The following is a 22,139-nucleotide window of genomic DNA, read 5'->3' as shown; positions in this document are numbered from 1 at the left end:
GCTCACTGCAAGCTCCGCCTCCCGGGTTTACGCCATTCTCCTGCCTCAGCCTCCCGAGTAGCTGGGACTACAGGCGCCTGCCACCTCGCCCGGCTAGTTTTTTGTATTTTTTAGTAGAGACGGGGTTTCACCGTGTTAGCCAGGATGGGCTCGATCTCCTGACCTCGTGATCCGCCCGCCTCGGCCTCCCAAAGTGCTGGGATTACAGGCTTGAGCCACCGCGCCCAGCCTCAAATCTAATTGTTAAACAAACTAAACTTATATAAATGCAAGTGGGAAAAAATTTGTAAATAAGTTATAATTATTATTTTTTGAGACTGGGTGTTGCTCCGTTGCCCAGGCTAAACTATAGTAGTGGGACCGTAGCTCACTGTAGCCTTGAACTCCTCTTGCCTCAGTATCCTGAGTAGCTGGGACTATAGGTGTGTACCATGATGCCTGGCTAATTTTTAGAAAAATATTCTTGTCGAGTGGAGTCTTACTATGTTGCCCAGGCTGGTCTCAAATTCTGGGCCTCAAGCAATCCTCCTGTCCTGGCCTCCCAAAGTGCTGGGATTACAGGTGGGAGCCACTGTGCCCAGCTATAAATAATTTTTTATTGTTTTAATTTTTATTTTTGACTGACTTATTGCTAGACATACTATTTAAATAATGATTACATTTTATAAAATATGTCTACTTAAAAATAATTTCCAGGAGTTCAAGGCTGCAGTGAGCCATGATTGTGCTATTGCACTCCAGCCAACTCCCACTATTATTGAGACCTTGTCTCAATAATAATGACAATAATAATGATGATAATTTCTGGCCGGGCAAGGTGGCTCACACCTGTAATCCCAACACTTTGGAAGGCCAAGGAGGATGGATCACCTGATGTCAGGAGTTTGAGAACAACCTGGCCAACATGGCGAAACCTCGACTCTACTAAAAATACAAAAATTAGCCAGGCATGATGGCAGGCACCTGTAATTGCAGTTACTGAGGAGGCTGAGGTAGGAGAATCGCTCGAACCCAAGAGGCAGAGGTTGCAGTGAACCGAGATTGCACCACTGCACTCCAGCCTGGGTGACAAAAGCGCACACACACACACAAAAAAAATCCAAAATCTTTTCGGTAATCTAAAACCTTAAAGTCAAACTAAGTTAAATTAAAAGATGGTTATTTGTTGAATATCTAGATCACTTCCAAATAAGATATAATACAGAAACATTGATTGCTGAACGTAAGTATAAGCTTATTCAACTTTGGTTTCTTACTACACGGGAACAAAAGATATCTGTGTCTCTCAAGAAACGTGTCCTGGGCTGGCCTTGGTGGCTCATACCTGTAATCCCAGCACTTTGGGAGGCTGAGGGAGGAGGATTGATTGAGTCCAGGAGTTTGGAAGCAGCCTGGGCAACACAGTGAGACCCCATCACTACATAGAATAATACAATTATCTGGGTGTGGTGGCCTATGCTTGTTGCCCCAGCTATTCTGGAGGATGAGGTAGGACGATCACTTGGGAGTTTGAGGCTGCAGAGAGCCATGATCATGCCACTGCTTGGCTCTTGCTATTGGAGCCTCCCTGAGCATGTGCCCAGCTCTGGGTGTCACACTAACAACCTGGAGAGTACCCAGAGGCAGGACCAGGATGGGAGGGCCTGGGCACCTCATGGAAACTGCTGCTGCCCAGAGCTCGGGTTTCTGTCACCCACAGGCTGGGAGGCCTTAAGAAAGTGATTCAACCTCACTGAGCCTCAGTCTTTGCCTCTGAAATGGGGATCCCAGGAATTCCTGTGGGGATATGTGAAGACTGAACGAAATGATTCACACAAAGATGTAGCCCAGTGCCTGGGGGACACTAAGCACATGCTGAGCCTTCAGCCACCTGGGAAGGGGAAAGGGAAACACGGGTGGCCACCTGGGGCTGGTGGAGGAATGAGGGGTCTGCTGGGAGGATCCTGGACAAACTCACCTCTGGGCATCTGCCCTGAACTTGGGCTGGCGTCACAAGGAAGTTGGTCACCAAGAAGAACACATTTTCTCCCTAGGAGCCAAATCTTAAGGTTGGCCTGGTTGGGCTCGCATCGACCAGAAAGGCCGGAAGCCGGCAGCCTGGTTTATGAGGGAAGGGATGTTGGCCCCGTCCAGTCATTAACCCTGTCCCCCCATAAGGCAGATTGAAGCAGAGATGGGAGGCCGGCAGGGGTTCTGGCCATTTTTGAGACCGGGAGGCCTCGTGCCCATGTCCATCTCTTGAGACAAGTTTCTTTCTCATTTGCTCAACCAAAATTTATTTGTGTGTGTGCGTGTGTCTGTGTGCATTTAGAGACAGGGTTGCACTTAGTCACCCAGGCTGGAGTGCAGTGTTATCATCAGTGCTCACTGCAAACTCTAACTCCTGGGCTCAGGAGATCCTCCTGCCTCAGCCTCCCAAGTAGCTGGGACTACAGGCTCCAGCTACCATGCCTGGCTTCAACCAGAATATTCCAACAGCCTGCTGCTTCTAGTACTGAAGATCCAGGGGAGAGCTGGGCCCAGTACCTGCCCAGGATGGAGAAAAGGTGAGTCTCCCATCCCACACACGGCAGCACTGGCACAACAGGGGCCAGGGGAGAAGAGGGAAAGCTCTGCCTGTGGTCAATGGGTGGCCTAGGACATTGGAAAGAAAGGCTGACCCTCCAGTGCTGCTCGTGAGAGCACTGTGAATTTGAGGAATGTATGCACAGGAAGGGAAGGCGAGGGCTGAGCAGAGGGTGGTGGGAGTGGCAGCCATTAGGATTGGGAGAAATGTGTGGACACCATCATAGGCAGGGTTGGGGGAATTCCTGAGGTTAGAAGCAGGGGCTGCAGGCTCTGAGGATGCCTGGTGTGAAAGTTCAGCCTGGCTGCTGCGGGGTGTGCACCGAGCAGTAGGGAGGAGGCGAGAGGGGCATCTAAGGGCCCTCTAGGAGGCCATAGTCTCATGCAGGCATGGCAAGGGTAGTGGTGAAAAATCTTGGAAGGTACAGGAAGGGGTCGAGGTTGAGTCACGGATCTGGCTGAGGCACTAGTGGATGTCACAGCCATCGTGACTAGTGGATGTCACAGAGGCCATGCCAGGAGAGGGAAATAATTCATCTTTGGACATGCGGGTGTGCACCTGGAAGACAGCTGTGCTCTGGGCAGGTGTTCACTGGGGCTACACACACCCTGGGCATCAGAAGAGCAGAAGTGGAAGTTGAGGCTGGGGATGAGCTGGGTGGAAGGAGGAGGGAAACACAGCCGAGCAGAGGGGAGGAGCAGCACCTGACCACAGTGCCCCAGGTCAGGGAGCAGGGCTACAGGAAGTTCCATGCCCCAGCACCCCACACCACTCTCAAGCTCAAGCCATTAGTCCCGGACACCCCCTTCTTTTGTTGGCAGTCTTTGGAAATGCAGTTTCTCTGGTCTGGCTTCTTTTTTGGGACAGGGGACAGAGTCTCTCTTTGTCTCCCCGGCTGGGGTGCTGTGGAGCTGTCTCGGCTCACTGCAAGCTCCGCCTCCCAGGTTCACACCATTCTCCTGCCTCAGCCTCCCCGAGTAGCTAGGACTACAAGCGCCCGCCACCATGCCCGGCAGATTTTTTGTATTTTTAGTACAGACAGGGTTTCACCGTGTTAGCCAGGATAGTCTCTATCTTCTGACCTCGTGATCCACCCGCCTCAGCCTCCCAAAGTACCGGCATTACAGGAGTGAGCCACCACACCCAGCCCTGGCCTGGCTTCTTGACCAGCCCCTTTTTCCACCCTGAAACCTCCTACACAACCCTGAAAGCCCTGTCCAGGCGCCACTCCTCTGTGAAGGCCTTCCTGAGAACACCCAGCTGTCTCTGGCATCACATGCTTCTCTCTGCATGGCTGCATGGCAGGTGTCCAAGCTGTCAGTGGGCAAAGGACTTGTGCCCCCATCAGCAGCACCAGGGCCCCCACCTGAGGTGGCTTCACGAAGTCGGCCACATCCCACAGCCGGTTTCCAAGTTCCTCGATCTGAGTCACGGAAACCCCTTTGAGTTTGGTGATGACGGAAATCTGGGGGTCAAGATCCCGGTCCTGGTAGCCTTTTTTGGCGAGGAGAGCCCACCTGGGGAAGAGAAGTTAGGCAGTGTGGTGTGTCCCCAGGGTGTAGTGACAGGGGCGGAGCTGGGCCCTACATGCTCAGTTCTCTCCCCACACCCTACAGGCTCCCAGCCCAACATCGAGGGCCCCACCTCCTCTCTGGCCCCACTTCCCACTCCAGACCCCCTGAACGAGACAGAAGCTCCAGCCATGCGTCAGAGAGCCAGTGCCCTCGGACAATCACCTTCCCCAGCCAGCACCCACCCCCAGCCTCACTAGACCCAGCTCCCAGCTTCTAGACTCCCCTGACCCGAGATATAGCTGGTGGTCTCTCTGGGGCTACTGCTCCAGCTCTCACAGATGTTGTTAAGGACGATGTCCTGCGCTCCCTGGGTGGGGCCGTGGGGAGGGACTGGGAAGGAGGCAGGTGGGCACACAGGACAAACACACAGCTTGTTCTTGCTCTCCTGTCTTGTATCACCTACCTCCCCCCAGCCCCTGTCCCAATCTGCCCCCTTCCCCTCCAGCCCCTAAACAGCCCAACCCTCAACTTCAACCCAGCAGGACCAAACCCCACCCCCCACCTCTTCCCCTGCCCCTCCAGCCTGGCCAAAAGCTCTTCTCTCTTACCCTACCACATAGACCACGATCCCAAACTGCAGCAGCCTCTGTAGGGCGCCCACCCGCCAGTTCCTGGTCATCACATACTTCTCTGTCTTATAACCCAGAAGCCCCCAGCCTGTCATAGCCCCTGGGGAGCCCATTCTGCCAGCTCCTGCTAGCTGCGGGCACATGAGTCAGCATGGTAGCTGCAGTCACAGCTGAACAGGAGGCAAAGCAGGGCCCGAGCCAGGCCAGGCCAGTCGCTGTTAAAGGGACACTTCCACTAAAGCAGGATCCAGCCTCCGACACCCAGCCCTCAGTCCCTAACCCCAGCTGTCCTGCACCTCCTACCCTCCCTACATTCCCTTTGCTGGGCCATGGCACACAGAATACAGCAGCAGCTCTGTCTCTGCCCTGGGGTCTCACTTCCTGGGGTGGGAGTGGAGGTGGTGAGAGGATGGGGAAGGACAGCTGTTATCAGTGCTGTGAGAGGACGGCCTGAGGGCAGCAACAGCCCCGGGGAGGCTGTGAGTAAAGCTTCAGGAATAAGTGACTTCTGAGCCGACCCTTGCAGATTCTGAAGTGAAGAAGCAGACAAAGATGGGGATGGAGGTTCCCAGGGGAACGAACAGCCTATGCAAAGGCCAGCGCATGCAAGAGAACTGAGAGCCACAGAGTGAGAGGGTGACCTGGCTCTGAGAGGTTCCCCAGACCCTCCTGAAAAGCTGCTCCCAAGTGCAGTGAAGAAAACACAAGCTCAGGAGTCAGGCATGTTTCCCATTCCATGAAAGGGGGGCGATGCTGGAACCGCCTAGGGAAGCAGAGAGGATAAAAGCCTCAAAGCGCCCAACCCGGTGCATGGTCTGTGGCGCATGCAGTTTATCAGCCTGGGCGAGGAGTCTCAGCACAAGCCCCCCCCACAGTTTCTACGGCAACTAACAACACCTGGTTGCCGGGGCGACCGCCGCGGGGGAGCGCCTCGCTATTGGCTGTGGGGGACGCCTGTCGCTGGACGGCACATTCGGTTGGTCAGCGCAGCCGCAGACTCCGCCCACAATCCCGGGCCGCGCTCTGGGTGGGACGCTAAGCTGTCCCCGTCTCAGTGTCTGAGACTGCGAGAGGGTCGTAACCATGAGGGGTTCCTGCGAGAGGTCTGGGGAGGATGAAGAGCAGAAAGAAGAGGAGGCTATGGCGGCCTGTGGGCGTCTTTCAGGGGTCCCCGAGGCCGTGCAGGGTGCCGAGGCCGATTGGGACTCCGACTGGGAGATGGAAGGTGCTCGGGGGAGGGGGCAGGCTCGACTCCTCCCCTTCTGGGGTCTTCTCCGGCAGGGGTCGGGGGAGGCGGGCTGGGGCTAAGGGGGCAGGAGACCCGTGTCCAGCAGGGAACGTACCCGTCTGAGGGGCGCCTCCAGCCCCCTGCCCTCCCTTCATTGCTCCTAGAAGCATCAGGGTAAAATGCAAAATCCCGCCAGACTGTGCACCAAGGGCTGTCCCGCCCTGAAATGGAATAAAAGCCGGGTTTTCCTGTGTCCTGAAATGGAATCAGCCGGGTTATCCCAATCCACAGGAAAAACTAAGCTAATGGATGTATAGAATTGAGAACGATTTCGGTTTTTTCTCCCGTAAAATGTTTACAACACATGTGTGGCCTGCAATCCAGGTTAAAAGACACAGCATGCAGTTTGGCATCAGACTGGCAGAGGCCTGACTCTGGCAGGATTAGCTACCACCCCTAGCTGTGGGACGCTCAGCGCAGGCCAGCCACGGCTTCTACCGCAACCAACAACATTGGATTGCCTGGGCTCATATTTATTAATAAACAAATATATAAATAAATTATTTATTTATTAGAGCCAGGGTCTTGCTCTGTCACCCAGGCTTCAGTGCAGTGGCAGGATAATAGCTCACTGCAGCCTTGAACTCTGCACTCTAGTGAGCCTTCTGCCTCAGCCTCCTGAGTAGCTGGGACTACAGGGGACCACCTCACCTGGCTAATTTAATAAATTTTTTGGCTGGGCGTGGTGGCTCACGCCTATAATCACAGCACTTTGGGAGGCCTGGGCAAGCGGATCACCTGAGCTCAGGAGTTTGAGACCAGCCTGGCCAACATGGTGAAACTCCGTCTCTATTGCTAAAAAATTAGCCCGGTGTAGTGGCAGGCGCCTGTAATCCCAGCTACTCAGGAGGCTGAGGCAGGAGAATTGCTTGAACCTTTGAGGCAGAGGTTGCAGTGAGCCGAGATCGTGCCACTGCCTTCCAGCCTGGGTGACAGCAAGACTCTGTCTCGAAAAAAAAAAAATTGTCTGGCTATGTTGTCCAGGTTGTCCAACTTTCTTTTCATAGCTGTATGACTTTAAGGAAAAGATTTGCGTTGCCTGAGCCTTGATGTCCTCATTGTCTTATGGGAGCAGTGGTCCCAAGGAGCACAGGAAGCAGTGCTTCTAGAGGCAAAATATAGGCCAGGTAGTGACACAGGTGGCTGTAGCTGTGCAGGGGTCCACATTCGTCCCCCTGTCTCCTACCAGGCACCCATGGGCTTGGAGAACTGGTCAGGGACACACTGTACCTGAGGTCTTGCCGGGCCCATAGCGTTGTGCCCGTCTCCTGCTTTCTGCGCCAAGGGAGCGCCCAAGAGCTGAACCTCCGGCACCGTGGCCTGGGGCCCCAGGTACCCCTGGAGGGACACTGTATCCAGGTTTACAGGGAGAGTCTGTCCCCTACACTCCCCAGCTTCTGCCTGTGCCAGGCATGCCTCACCCTCCACATCTGGGAGACAGATGGGGTTGAGGCTGTGACAGGTGGCGTTAAGGGTTGGGGAACCTGCAGGCTCCTAACCAGCTGGGGGGTCAGGGAGAGCTGGGGGTGGGAGGAGACCTTCACAGAGCCTGAAAGGAGAAGCAGGTGTCACTTAAAACAGGTGGGAAGGGGTGGGCTTTCCAGCTGGAGGACGTGGAGCGGGCTGAGCCCTGGAGCATGAGCCAGGATAGTGGCCAGTGTGTTTGCTCTGTCTGTCCCAGGGCGCCCGGGCTCTGGCTTCCTCGTTGAGCTCCAATCCATATGTCAAGCGGCTGGACCTTCGAGACAATGGGCTCTGTGGGGCGGGTGCAGAGGCCCTGGCAGGTGCCCTGAGCAAAAGCAGCAGCATCCGTGGTAGGTGCTGGGCCTGGGGCAGGTGGGCAGGCGTCAGTCCTCCCTATCCTCAGGGATGTGCCTCCACCCCCAAAAGCTGGGCCATGTCACCTGGGGGCATGCTGGTGTTGCTGGTGGATAAAGGAGGGGCCTCATCACAGGAGGGGGCATATGGGGTAGAGTTAGACCCTCCGCTGTGCAGTCAATGCTGGATACAAGTCCCTTCCTCACCCACCCCACCCCACCACTCTCCTCTCTTGCTGGCCAGCATCCCCCTCTTCACCTGGCACATGGTAGACTCCCAATACCTGAATGCAGGTTGGGAGAGTCCTTCCACACAGAGAGGTGGGGGTTGGGCATTGTAAGAAGCAGGTAGGCAATGTGAGAGTTTGATGCGGCTGGGGCCAAATGCCAGTTCTGCCACCGAAGAGCTGGATACCTGGGCAAGCAGCTTAACCTCTCTGAGCTTCAGTTTCTGATCTGTGAAATGGCCCCCACAAGACCTCATAGGCTTGGGGCTGTGGTGAGCATGAAGTGAAACGCGCTCCTGAAGTGGTCAGCAGAGTGTGTGACCCATGTAAGTGCTCCATGCATGGCCACCTGGGCTATTACTGCCAATCCTGGCAATGGGGCCGTGAGGGCTTCTGAAGTAGGTGGTGATATCACTGCCAGACACAGTCATTGACGGGGTGGCTGTCCCCCACCACAGCAGTCTCTACAGTACCAGGAGGTTGGCGGTTTTAACCGCTTGACACAGAAGCTCATGGGCACACAGGGAGAGAGAGGTCGGGGCAGCGGGGACCCAGCCATTGGGAGCCAGAGCTACCATCCAACCCCGGGACAGTTCACCTATAAGGCGCCTTCCTCTGACTCAGACCTGGAGGTTTGGCGGATGGCAGAAGAGGGAGGTGGGGGGCGGTGCCTGGCTTTGTGCCCCACTGACTGAGAAGTGGTTCCGTCCCCCAGCTGTGGACCTGTCGGAGAACCAGCTGGGAGTGGCAGGAGCCCAGGCCCTCTGTGCTGCTTTCACCATCAACCGGGCCGTGCAGAAGATACAGCTGTCAGGGAATGGCCTGGAGGAGCAGGCGGCCCAGTACCTTGCTGAACTCCTGCTGGGCCACACAGACCTGAAGTCCCTGGACCTGAGCTATAACCAGCTGAATGAGCAAGCAGGTAACGCCTGCCCAGGGCACCATGGGCCATAAAAGCTCAGCTTCCTGGGGCAGGGGTGGGTGGGGGTTGGCAGGACCTCACTGTACATTGCCAGGGAGCATGTGCTGTGGCTCCTGCTCCCCACACCCCACCTTGCCCCACTGCTCTTCCACTCCAGCCACACAGAACTCTTCATTCCTTCCACAAATATCTCATTGCCCACTGCTGTATGTGCTGCGCACTGACTTAGCCACCAGGGATCCACCTTGAACAAAACCAAGTTCCTGGCCTCAAGGAACAATGTTGACAACATCATTCTCAAAAGAAACAAATAGTTTCTGCTTCTGAAGAAGAATGGGGACCCCCTGCTTTAAAGAGGTGGCTGGGGAGGCCTCTGTGAGGTGAATTTAAGCTGAAATGTGCAGAGTGGGAAGGAGTCAGCCTTGGCAAGATCAGAGGGAGAGCATTTCAAGCAGAGGAACCGTGCGCATGCGGGCCTGTTTCCCAGACTGGCAGACAGCAGTGTGACTAGGCTAGGGAGCCAGGGAAGCGTGGCCAGGCTGTGGGGTGGAGAGGGCAGAGGGTGCTGCAGGGCTACAGGCTGTGGCAAAAAAGGTGAAGATTTTGTTCCAAGTGAGGTAGCAGACATGGTTGGGATTCCTTGATCTCATCACTGTCATGCCCCTGAGCATATGCAGGAGCTATCTGCTTTGCCAGGAATATGCACTTCCACCTGCCTCTCCTCAAATGGTCCAATAATAGTAAGGATCACCTGGGACCCTGGGTTGGGCATGCGGATGCTGACCCTGGACCTGCTGAACCAAACTCTTAGGGGAATGCCCATGAATCTGCATTTTAATGGATGCCCCAGGAACATTTTCAAAAGAACAAAAACCGTTTTTTTTTTCCTTTGAGACAGAGTGGAGTCTCACTGTGTCACCTAGGCTGGAGTGCAATGGTGTGATCTCTGCTCACTGCAACCTCCACCTCCCATGTTCAAGCAATTCTCCTGCCTCCTGAGTAGCTGGGATTACAGGCGCGTGTGACTGTACCCAACTAATTTTTGTATTTTTAGTAGAGATGGGGTTTCACCATGTTGGTCAGGCTGGTCTCGAACCCCTGACCTTGTGATCCGCCCGCCTCAGGCTCCTAAAGTGCTGGGATTAGTCATGAGCCACCGCACCTGGCCGAGAATTGCCTTTTCAGAAGCACTTCTCTGTCTCAAGCAGCTTAGAGCAAGTGGGGTGACATCAGCCTTGGCCTGTGAGAACTGGCCCTGGCATGTGACTGCCAGAGAACCAGTTTGCCTTCTAAGAAAATTATTGCAAGAAGTCGGTGAAATTAAAAGTGAGGCTTGGCAGGGCACTGTGGCTATCTGTAATGCCAACAACATTTTGGGAGGTTGAGGGGCGCAGATTGCTTGAGGCCAGGAGTTCGAAACCAAACTGGGCAATATAGGGAGCCTCAGTGGTGACAACAAATAATTTTAAAAATTAGCCCTGGGTGACAGAGCGAGACTCCGTCTCAAAAAAAAAAAATAAAATAAAAAGCCCCAAGTGGTGGCCTGTGCCTGTAGTCTCAGTCAGGAGGCTGAGGTAGGAGAATCGCTTGAGCCCAAGACGCCAAGGCTGCAGTGAGCCGTGATTGTCCACTGCACTCCAGGTTGGGCAACAGAGTGAGACCGTGTCTTAACAACAACAAAAAGACTAGCTTTCTTTCCTCTTTAGTGCCTGTTTCCCTGTTATGATGTTAAAAGCAGGTACTGTGATGTGCAGCTGGTTTCTGCGTCTTATGCAGGTGCTTTCTTATGTGTATAAATGTTCGTGAAGGGGGCCAGCCCTTCCACACCTGTGGGTGTTTCTCTTCAGGTGGGAAGAGAGACTGAGGAGAGAAATAAGACACAGAGACAAAGAATAGAGAAAGAACAGTGGGCCCAGGGGACCTGCGCTCAGCATAGGGAGGATCCCCGCCCGCCCGCTGGCACTGGTCTCTGAGTTCCCTCAGTATTTATTGATCATTATCTCTACCATCTCCTCGGAGAGGGGGATGTGGCAGGACAATAGGGTAATGGTGGGGAGAGGGTCAGCACATTTGAGCAATGATGTTTGTGTGATAAATAAGTTTAAGGAAAGGTGCTGTGCTTTGATGTGGGAGTACACAAACATCAGTATTGCCACGGCTCACCTCCAGCCCTAAGGCAGTTTTCTCCTATCTCAGTAAATAGAACATACAACTGGGTTTTACACGGAGACATTCTATTCCCAGGGACGAGCAGGGGACAGATGCCTTCCTCTTATCTCAACTGCAAAGAGGCACAGACCCTTTAAGGTCAGGTCTTTCCCTTCCCAGGAGGCCATATCTCAGGCTATCGCATGGGGGGTAACCTTGGACAACACCTGGCTTTCCTAGGCAGAGGTCCCCGTGGCCTTCGCAGTGTATTGTGTCCCTGGGTACCTGACATTAGAGAATGGTGATGACTTTTAACAAGCATACTGCCTTCAAGCACTTTTTTTTTAAACAAAGCACATCCTGCACAGCCCTAAATCCATTAAACCTTGAATCAACACAGCACATGTCTCTGCAAGCACAGGGCTGGGGCTAGGGTTACAGATTAACAGCATCTCAAGGCAGAAGAATTTCTCTTAGTACAGAACAAAATGGAGTTTCTTATGTCTACTTCTTTCTACATAGGCACAGTAAGTCTGATCTCTCTTTTCCCCACATGTTCGCTTTGGTGTTCCTGTGAGGGTTGTGGGATGACTGCTGGAGGGTTCTGTTCGGCCATGTTGCTCCGCCTTCATCTCCAGGTCTCGCTTTTTTGTCCAGGCTGGTCTTGAACTCCTGGCCTCAAGAAATCCTCCTGCCTCAGCCTCCTGAGTCACTGGGACCACAGGCACACACCACTGCCTGGCTTTCACCTTCCTTTCTCTACCACCCCCATCTCCTCTGTATCACAACTGTGCCAGCCCAGTCACCTCGTGCCTACCCTATGGCACCAGCCTTCTACGTGGTCCCCCAGCCTCTTGCCTCTGCCCCCACCCAGCCCAGTCTATCCTGGACACCTGCCACTTGCTGAAATGCTAGTCCAGCCTCATCGCTTCTTAAGGCCCTCCCTGACTCCTTGCCGCTTGTATGTGCTGCCTAAGCCCCTTAGCTTGGCACTCAAGGCCCCTCAGCATCTCTCAAGTGCCTGTTACTCCTTCCTCACCTCACTGGCTTCGCCCTCCCCAGCCCCAGCTCCAAGCCTGCATGCATTTCCACAGGTGCCTCTGCCATTTGCACTTTCCTGTGTCTCCTCCCCATTGTGCATGCACAAGCCCGTCAGGAATTCCTCAGTCCTGAGTTATCTCCTCTGTCCTCTTTCCTGACTGTCCGCAAGACAGGTTAGCCACCACTCGGTTCCCATGCCTCCCCCTTGGCAGTCTAAATGAATAGCTCACATCCCATACGTTTGTATTTGTATTTCCCCCATGAAATGTGAGTTCCTTAAGGGCATGGCAGGCCCATGTTAGTTTCATGTCTGTGACCCTCCTGCCCAGCAGAGGCTCAGCACACAGTGGGCATCAGTGCGATCTTTTGAAGGAGTGAAGAGAGTGAGTCAGAAGGTCTCTCTTGGTGTTTCTGAAGGGGAGACACTCGGACCAGCCCTGGCAGAAAACACTGGACTCACCAAACTTAACGTGAGCTGGAATCACCTCCGAGGCCCAGGAGCTGTGGCATTTGCCAGGGGACTGGAGGTATGAAGCCCCCACCTAGTCAGCCCTGCAACCTGTCTGCTGGGACCTGCCTCACAGGGGCCAGATCCCTGTCTCTGCAGCTCTTCGGAAATGAACCTTGGATCTTTTTTTTTTTTTTTTGAGACAGAGTCTTGCTCTGTCGCCCAGGCTGGAGTTCAGTGGCGCGATCTCGGCTCACTGCAAGCTCTGCTTCCCGGGTTCACGCCATTCTCCTGCCTCAGTCTCCTGAGTAGCTGGGACTACAAGCACCCACCACCACGCCCGGCTAATTTTTCGTATTTTTAGTAGAGACGGGGTTTCACCGTGTTAGCCAGGATGGTCTCGATCTCCTGACCTCGTGATCCGCCCGCCTCGACCTCCCAAAGTGCTGGGATTACAAGCGTGAGCCACCGCGCCCGGCCGAACCGTGGATCTTTTAAGCAGAGCTTAAAGACTGTTTCTTTAGGTGATTTTAATTTTCCTGGCTTCATTTAGTGACCACAATACGCTGTGCTCACTGTCATATCATTTCCTGAAGGGTCACTGTTGAATGTCTTGCACCTTCCCCAGACACCATAGACACCCAGCTGGGAAGGGACATCCGTGCAGTCTGGTGACACACGCTCACTGTTGGGCATAGGCAGGTGGTTTCCTCAGATGAGACCTTGCACCCTTGGATGCCAGCACAGCCTCTCAAACACCCACCGTTCCCTTCCATGTGTGGCTCATAGGGCTCGGGAATGGGCGGCTCAAGCTGGTGCTAGGGTGCTACAAGGTGTCTGCAATGTCCCTGGTGCCAGATACCCTGTGGGGTCCTCCTCAGGCCATGGCAGCTGCTGTCTTGCCCTGATACAGGGGCTGACCTTGGGGTCCTGCCCCACAAGGTGGCATGTCACATTCTGTCTTGCCAGAGCACCTACTGTTCTTCCCATCACAGTACCCTGGGCAGATTTCATCCAACAGCTGTTCACTGGATCTTGGGATCCCTGCCCTCCAGAGCCATTAAGTGGGTGTGGAGTCCGTTCAATGTTTCTGGGGCCTGCTGCTGCTCTGCACACATCCCTCCCGGTCTCTCTGAGGGCCATTCACGTCTACACCGGTCCTTTCCTGTTGTGCTCTGGGCCACTGGGCTCTGTTGACCACCATCATCCAAGCTGTAGCCACCGGGGGGTCTGCATGGCACTTTCCTGACCCTTCCTTGGAGCCTCTCCCCTTCTGCCCTTTATCCCTTATCTTTGCTCCTCAGGACTCCTGGTCTCTGAGGCTGTGGCACCCTGGCTTGCTCCACTGTCAGACGGGGTCCCATGACTTCACTCTTCGGTATTCTAGGCAAACACCTTCCTGAAAGTTCTAGACATCTCATACAATGGCTTTGGGGATCCTGGAGCTTCTGCGGTGGGTGAGGCTCTCAAGGCCAACAACGTGTTGGAGGAACTCAACATGAGGTGAGGATCGCCGGGGGCACACCCCAGGAATCGTGGGCTCCATGATCTTTCTGCTGATCCACACAGTCTACCTGTGACAGGACTTGAGCCACAGTCCCAGAGCAGCTCTGTCATCCTTATCGCTGGAGTTTATAATTTTATGTATTGATTTAACACAGCATCTTATTTTACTGCCCAGGCTAGAGAGCAGTGATGTGATCATGGCTCACTGCAGCCTTGACCTTCCAGGCTCAAGCAATATCGCCACCTCAGCCTCCTAAGTAGCTAGGACCACAGGAGTATGTCACCAAGCCTGGCTAATTTTTTCCTTTTTGTAGAGACAGTCTCCTGCTGGCCTTGAACTCTTGGGCTGAAGCAGTCTTCCTGCCTCAGCCTCCCAAAGTGCTGGAATTACAGTCATGGGGAATTCATCACTGTTACATAGAGACCTGTGATTCCTACAGCACAGGCGGATGGCCGCGAATTGCACACGGTGTGTATAAAGCATCTCCCGCAGAGCCTGGTGCATGGCGGGTGCTCCATGCAAGCTTTTCTCCCTTGCAGATGAGCCAAGGCCAGGTTCTGTGGCTCATACCTGTAATCCTAGCACTTCAGAAGGCTGAGGTGGGAGGATCCATTAAGGACAGGATTTTGAGACCAGGCTAGGCAACAGAGCATGACTCCATTTCTATGCAAAATCTAAAAATTGTCCATTTCCGGTGGCATACACCTATCATTCCTGGTACTTGGGAGGCTGAGGCAGGAGGATTGCTTAAGCGTAGGATTCAGGAGTTCAGGCTGCAGTGAGCTGTCATCATGCCGCTGCATTGCAGCCTGAGCAACAGAGGGAGAAAAACGAGCCTAGTCCAGATGGGGCAAGGCAGGACCCTGCCCCAGTGCCTGTTTTGCTCAGCACGTGGCTACTGGAGCATGCCCTGTGTGAAGGGCTCCTCCAGGCCAGGCAGTGTCCCAGTCTAGCCAGGGGGCACAAGCCCAGAAGGAAGAAAAGAGGTGGATGCCAAGGAGGTCATGGGTCAGAGGCCAGGGAGGTCATGGGCTGCTGTGGCTGAGACCCTTCCCAGGGGCAGCTCCCCATGGGCAAGAAGGCCCCACTCAATCCTGCCCAGCTTTCCTCCCCATGGGAGGAGCTAAGACTAGGGGCAGCCACAGAGGCTGAAAATGGAGGTGCAGCCAGAGCTGGGGTCTGAGAAGTGAAAGGGAAGTGGGACTGGCTCCGGAGACAAAGTGGTCCAGGGTGGTGCTGAGGCCTGGAGTCTGGGAACAGTGGGAGGAGGAGAGGCCTTGGACAGAAGCAAGGTGATTTTCTGGAACAGGCGTTGTCATTGGTGATAGGCATGAGATGCCAGCTCGGGCAGAACGTGTGGGCGCACTTGCAGAGCTCAGAGGGCCAGGGAGCGGCAGCTGGTGTCCACCAGGACAGGGACGCTTTAGGCGTGTTTGCTGCGTGATCCCTCTGAACGGTGTCATCTCCACCTTTCACCTGTTGACCTATCCAGGGTTCCTGCGGTGTGAGTGGAGGGCTGGAATGAGAGACCCAACCTGGTGGCTGCAATGGCAACTCCAGTGGGCACCCTGGGGCAGTGGGCTCTGCACGGCTGCTTGGAAGGTTGCACAAAGCATGTGTCTGTTGTCTTTGTTGCAGCAACAACCGCATCTCTGCGATGGGAGCCCTGAGCCTGGGCCTGGGTCTCCGGGTCAACCAGACGCTGAGGATTCTTGTAGTGAGTGCTAGCCTGATGACTGAGACCCCATCACAGACCTGCCCTGTACCAGTCCACACAGATCCCTCCCCCACAGCCCACACCCAGGGGCAGCGGGCAGGTGCACACAGGCTGGCTCGCTCCCTTGCCACTCACCCTGCATCTGGGGTCTGGCCCTCCTCTTCTCCCCTTCCTCCCTCCCAGCTTCTCTCCCACATCTTCTTGCTGCCCTTCCTCCTCTGTGGACTGGGGTGCTGCTCTGATGAAGGTGGCTGGGCATCCCTTGTGTCTCCCTCATCTTCTCCCCTGCCTTTCCTCTGGTCTTGCTGGGACCCAGGCCCCACCCAGGTGTTGCGTTGGCCACTGCTCAGGCCGACCTGAGGCCTGGTGTTTCCAGCTGGAGTCCTTCCCCTGGGTTTGCAGGTGGGGAGGGAGTGCTGAGCAGGACAGAGAGCAGAAGACAGACACAGGAGGGAGGCGAGTGGGGAGCAGGTCCCCAGGGGACCACTGTGCCCACAGCAGGTACATGCTGGGGGACAGTATTGCTAGCTGGGTATGGACACCCAGCTCTGTTGGCCCTCAGCTCCCCACCCCATCCTTCCCTGGGCTTCTCCCATAGCTCTCCTCCCCTGCTCCCTGCCCCACAGGAACCCGGACCTCTCTGAACCGTAGACCTGCGTTTCCAGTCACCTCCTAGACAGTCCTCTAAATGTCCCAAAGTCACGTGGGAATGTGAGAGTCCAACCTGAATGCATCACCCCCCTCTAAGGGCTGCCTCCTGGTGGGGGGCTCCTTCGCAAGTCACCAGCTGGGGCCCAGAGCCTGCTTGCCCCTCCCTTTTCTTTTTTTTTTTTTTTTTTTTTGAGACGGAGTCTCGCTCTGTCGCCCAGGCTGGAGTGCAGTGGCCGGATCTCAGCTCACTACAAGCTCCGCCTCCCGGGTTCACGCCATTCTCCTGCCTCAGCCTCCCAAGTAGCTGGGACTACAGGCGCCCGCCACCTCGCCCGGCTAGTTTTTTGTACTTTTTAGTAGAGACGGGGTTTCACCATATTAACCAGGATGGTCTCGATCTCCTGACCTCGTGATCCGCCCGTCTCGGCCTCCCAAAGTGCTGGGATTACAGGCTTGAGCCACCGCGCCCGGCCACCCCTCCCTTTTCCACACCGTCCCGCCCACCCTCTGCAGGGGCTCACCCTGCTGACTCCTCCCTCTTCTGACTTCCCCTCTCAGCTTCTGTGAACTTGCGGGGTTCCTGGCTACAGTCCTTCCTTCCCACCTGCTACCCAGTGACCTTTCTAAACCAGAAACATGCCCTGCCTGAAAACTGTGGGAGTTTTATCCCCTCTGGAGAAACCCAAGCTTCGAGTGCATTTTGTCACGGGGAACTGGGTGTGGTGGCTCACGCCAGTAGTCCCAGAACTTCTGGAGGCTGAAGCAGGCGCCTGAGGTCAGGAGTTTGAGCCCAGACTGACCTACATGGTGAAACCCTGTCTCTACTGAAAACGCAAAAAAATTAGCCAGAAGTGGTGGCGCACACCTATAATCCCAGCTACTCTGGAGGCTGAGGCAGGAGGATCCTTTGAACCCAGTAGGCGGAGGTTGCAGCAAGCTGAGATCTCACCACTGCACTCCAGACTGGGCGACAGAGCATGACTCTGTCTAAAAAAAAAAAAAAAGGTAACATAGCATGTCATGGGGGATCTGGGCTCTGCCAGCCCCTCTCTTCCAAGTTCAGTGCTCTCACCCCAAGCTCGGAGTACACACACACACACCCACACACACACGGTACTATTTTTCACCCCTGCCTTTGTTCCTCTGCTGTTCTTGCTGAAATGTCCAGCTCCGGCCACCTCACCTGGGAAGCTCAGCTGAGCCCTACCCAGATACACCTCCCCTCCCAGGCTTTCCCTCCCAGGGGAGCTGGTGCACACTCTGCGCTGATCACACCACATTTCATGATGCTTCCTTTCCCTCCTCTCTCCCCAGCAGGCAAGTTCTTAAAGGCAAGAGTGTGTCTTGTGTGTCTGTATCAGTCAGAGGCCTCTCCCTTCCTCTCTTCTCTGGCCCAGCAGCCTCACCAGAGCATTCTGTCTGACTGTCTGATGGAGACACCTTCTGAGCTGAGACAGTGTGGCCATAGTAGCTGTGTCCTCAGAGATGAGGAGCCCCTCCTTCCCTTTCACGTTGCTCTCTGTCCTCCCCCGACCTGGCTTCTCGCAGCTTTGTGTGCGTGTTTCTTAGGTGTCCAGGAATCCCATGCGAAGTGAAGGCTGCTTTGGTCTCCTCAAGTCTGTCCAGGACAATCCAGCCTCTGCCCTGGAACTGTTGGATTTCTCAGTAAGAGCATTTTATAAACCTCGTTTCTGATCCTCCCAACAGCCCTGTGAGGTATCATCATTTTAGAAGAAGAAAGTGAGGGTTAGAGAAATCAAGAGCCCTGCCCAGACACACGGCGTGGCAGAGGCAGAGTTGCAATAGGGACCTGAATGCAGGCATGGTGCCACTCGGCTCTGCCCCCTCTGGACTGGTGGTTCTGTGGGATCTTGCCTGGGGCCCCTGCCTGGGTTCTTCATTGGCTGAGAGAGGATAAGTGGAGGTCTGGGCACGATGCTCCCTATCCACTGAGGTTTAGATCTGCAGTTGCACCTGCAAGGCTGCCCTCTGCCCCTCCCCCGACTGTCTGCAGGTGGACTGTGGTGCTGGAAGGTTCACTTGAGTGGCTGTGAGAGAGATTAGGATCCTTTTTCATTCAATTCTGTCACTTTTTTTTGAGTCAGGGTCTCAGTCTATCACCCAGCTGCAGTGCAGTGGTGTGATCATAGTTCACTGCAGTCTCAAATTCCTTGGCTCAAGTGGTCCTCCTGTCTAAGCTCGCCAAGTAGCTGGAAGTACAGGCACAGGTCACCATACCTGGCTAATTCTTTTTAGAGATGGGGGCTTGCTATGTTGCCCAGGCTGGTTTCAAACTTCTGAACTCAAGTGATCCTTGTGCTGTGGTTTCTCATGTCTTGGGTCAATTTTGATTTTTTATTTTTATTTTTTTGAGACGGAGTCTCACTCTGTCACCCAGGCTGGAGTGGAGTGGTGCTATCTCAGCTCTTTGCAACTTCTGGCTCCCAGGTTCAGGCAATTCTGCCTCAGCCTCCCAAGTAGCTGAGATTACAGGTGTGTGCCACCATGCCCGGCTTAATTTTTTTTTTTTTAAATTTTTTTAGTAGAGATGGGGTTTCACCAGGTTGGCCAGGCTGGTCTTGAACTCCTGACCTCAGGTGATCCAACCACCTTGGCCTCCCAAGTGCTGGGATTATAGACATGAGCCATTGAGCCTGGCAAATTTTGATTTTTAATGTAGAAAAAGTGCCAGGTGAGGTGACTAACACCTATAATCTTAGCACGTTGGGAGGCTGAGGTGGGAGGATCCCTTGAAACCCAGACTTCAAGACTCTCCTGGGCAACACAGCAAGATCTCCATCTCTACAAAAAGCTTTTTAAAAAATTAGCCAGGCATGTGTCACACACCCATAGTTTCGGGTACTCAGAAGACTGAAGCAGGAGGATCACTTGATCCCAGGAGTTTGTGGCTTCAGAGAGCTATGATTGTGCCACTGTACTCCAGCCTGGGCAACAGAGCCAGACTCTGTCTCAAAAAATATACAAAAAGAAGGAAACAAAAAAGTTGAGTTACAAATCAGTGCTGATTCTAACCCTGATTTTTTTCAACCCAGACTTGAGTCAAAGCCTTTCCAGAAATGTGTGTGTGTAGTTTCAGTTATTCAGGTTTGGGACAACCAATGTCAAACATCCTTACCGTTTCCTTCTAATGGCCTGTTCTTGCCTTAATCATGTGCCTGCTGCTCTGAGAATTCCTGTCAGCACTGGATCTGTCATTCTAAAAGAAATAGAATGACATATGGCATTATCCTACCTGAATGTATACTTACTTGACATAATGTATGGTCATTATCAGAAGCCCCTAGTTTCATGGGAATGTCACGGGCTTTGGAATCAGTTCAGGCTTGGGACCAAATCCTGTGTCTATCAATGTGGGATCCTGGACAAGATTCTGAGTCAAAGAATCATAAACAATCAATCAATAACTAGCCTGGGCTGGGCATGATGGTCCACGCCTATAATCCCAGGACCTCAGGAGGCCAAGGCAGGTGGATCACCTGAGGTCAGGAATTCGAGACCACCCTGGCCCAACATGGCAAAACCGGTGTTTACTAATAATACAAAAATTTGACCAGAGTTGGTGGCTCACGCCTGTAATCCCAGAACTTTGGGAGGCCGAGGCAGGGAGATCACCTGAGGTCAGGAGTTCGAGATCAGCCTGGCCAACATGGTGAAACCCTGTCTCTACTAAAAATACAAAAATTAGCCAGGCATAGTGGTATGCACTTGTAATCCCAGCTACTCGGGAGGCTGAGGCAGGAAAATCACTTGAACCCAGGAAGTGGAGGTTGCAGTGAGCCAAGATTGCGCCATTGCACTCCAGCCTGGGCAACGAGAATGAAACTCTGTGTTGTAAAAGAAAGAAGAAGAATTAGCTGGATGTGGTGGTGCCCCTCTGTAACCTCAGCTACTCAGGAGGCCGAGGCAGGAGAATCGCTTGAACCAGAAAGCAGCGGTTGCAGTGAGCCGAGACCGTGCCATTGCACTCCAACCTGGGTGACAGAGCGAGACTCCATCTCAAAAACAAACAAACAAACAAAAAACAAAACAAAAACACGAAGAAAAACAATTAGCCTGAATTGAATATTCTATTTTCTGTTCCTTAACTGTTGTTATCTGTTATCATTAGTATAATCTGACTAGCCCAGATTTTATTCTGGGCTTTGAGGGAAATAGTTTTGAAGACTTATAGTTCAAGGAAAATCTTTCCCTGGGCTCAGACTTGTGTTTTTGTGAAATGGGGCTAACGTCTACCCCCTAAGGCCATCATGAACTTAAGCTGAGATGACAGACCTGATGGAAAGGCCTTGCACAGAGAAGGACTCAATCAGTGCCAGTTCTGTTCTAACAACCTCTTGGTTTTTTAATTGAGGAACAACATTTATGCTGAAAAATGCACAAAGATTAAGCATAGAGCTTGGAGAATTTTCACAAACGGCATAGGTGTCTATGTAACCAGCCCCCAGATCTGAAAACACAGCATAGCCGGGCATGGTGGTGGGCACCTGTAGTCCCCGCTATTCTGGAGGCTTAAGCGAGAGGATAGCTTGAGTCCAGGAGCTCAGGGATGAAGTGAGCTATGACTGAGCCACTGCACTCCAGCGTGGTGACAGAGTACGATCCCATTTCTAAATAAATAAATACAGCAGGAATTTAAACATCCCTCATTGTCCCCTTCTCTCCTGGATCTTACTAGTTTGTGGGTATGAGATTGTCATCCACAGGGGAGAAGCCGCCCGAAGGAGCTTCTCTGAGACCTTGTGTGTGTGAGTGAAAAATGGTCAAGTTCTCAGATAGTAACAAAGTTCATCCTTGTAATGGGTGTCTCCTCAGGATATCCAGGTGAACGCGGAGTTTGATGGCCTTGCTAGCTCAGTGAGGGGAATTCTTCCAGAGCTCTGCATAAAGACTGGTGCTTGCAGAGTGGAGTATAAAAAGGAGTTGCTGCCAGTCTTCAGACCAGCCCTGCCAGCGTCTGTCCCTAAGTGACCTTGGAGTGCGGCTTCCTCATCTCCAGTCACTTGCTTTGACCTCCAGGGTGAGAAGCTCTTTGACTCACGAGGCCTTGTTACCACTTGTGTCTGTACTGAGTCCCCACGTCAGCAGTGTGCTAAGTCCTATGGAGCTGGCCTTCACGGTGCTCACACACCTGTACCCTCCGCTGTGCCCCACGGACCCTGCACTCATCTGGGCTTTCATGTGCTCTCACTCATTCATGTCACACAAACCTCTACTCAGTACTGCACATTGAGCTGGGCGTGGTATCCAAGATGCCCAAGCAAGTCCCTGCCCTCCCCACGTTCATGTTCTGGTGACCTCAGGAAACTATTAAAATATAAGGAGGGGTGCACACTGTGCTTTTGAGAGTGCAAACGGGCACAGGCTTTTTGGAAGGCAATTTATCATTATGCACTGAGAGCCTCAAAACTGCCTGTGCCCTTTGATACAATTATTTGACTAAGGTGCTCTAGAGAAATAACCAGAGATGCCTAAATAAAAGATTGGTGCCTAAAGATGCTCATGGGGCTGGGCACAGTGGCTCACACCTGTAATCCCAGCACTTTGGGAGGCCAAGGCGGGTGGATCATTGAGGTCAGGAGTTCGAGACCAGCTTGACCAACATGGTGAAACCCCAGCTCTACTAAAAATACAAAATTAGCTAGG

The 22,139-nt window shown here is 53.6% G+C and overlaps 2 protein-coding genes across 3 annotated transcripts; one reads left to right on the top strand and one right to left on the bottom strand.

Moving 5' to 3' along the window:
- Positions 1-1,843: 1,843 nt before the first annotated feature.
- On the bottom strand, positions 1,844-4,822 carry LOC112632421 (P2X purinoceptor 6-like). Its single transcript, XM_025398111.1, has 4 exons — positions 4,767-4,822; positions 3,933-4,083; positions 1,958-2,029; positions 1,844-1,870 (listed from the first exon to the last, which is right to left on the bottom strand). The coding sequence occupies exons 1-4, from the start codon at positions 4,820-4,822 to the stop codon at positions 1,844-1,846; spliced, it is 306 nt and encodes a 101-aa protein (XP_025253896.1).
- A 943-nt stretch (positions 4,823-5,765) lies between these two features.
- On the top strand, positions 5,766-21,464 carry LRRC74B (leucine rich repeat containing 74B). Of its 2 annotated transcripts, XM_025398813.1 has the most exons (9): positions 5,793-5,934; positions 7,187-7,329; positions 7,679-7,811; positions 8,757-8,963; positions 12,570-12,679; positions 13,988-14,103; positions 15,746-15,824; positions 18,045-18,140; positions 21,309-21,464. In XM_025398813.1, the coding sequence occupies exons 1-9, from the start codon at positions 5,793-5,795 to the stop codon at positions 21,462-21,464; spliced, it is 1,182 nt and encodes a 393-aa protein (XP_025254598.1). The 2 variants fall into 2 exon arrangements, 1 of the variants encoding a protein (XP_025254598.1); XR_003121444.1 differs by lacking the exons at positions 15,746-15,824; positions 18,045-18,140; positions 21,309-21,464 and adding an exon at positions 14,421-14,443 and having other exon boundaries at positions 5,766-5,934; positions 7,679-8,963.
- Positions 21,465-22,139: the final 675 nt, after the last annotated feature.

This window comes from Theropithecus gelada, chromosome 10 (genome assembly GCF_003255815.1).
Source record: "Theropithecus gelada isolate Dixy chromosome 10, Tgel_1.0, whole genome shotgun sequence".
NCBI lineage: Eukaryota > Metazoa > Chordata > Mammalia > Primates > Cercopithecidae > Theropithecus > Theropithecus gelada.
Note: the sequence above shows the minus strand (reverse complement) of the source record. Positions and strands in the feature narration are given on the sequence as shown.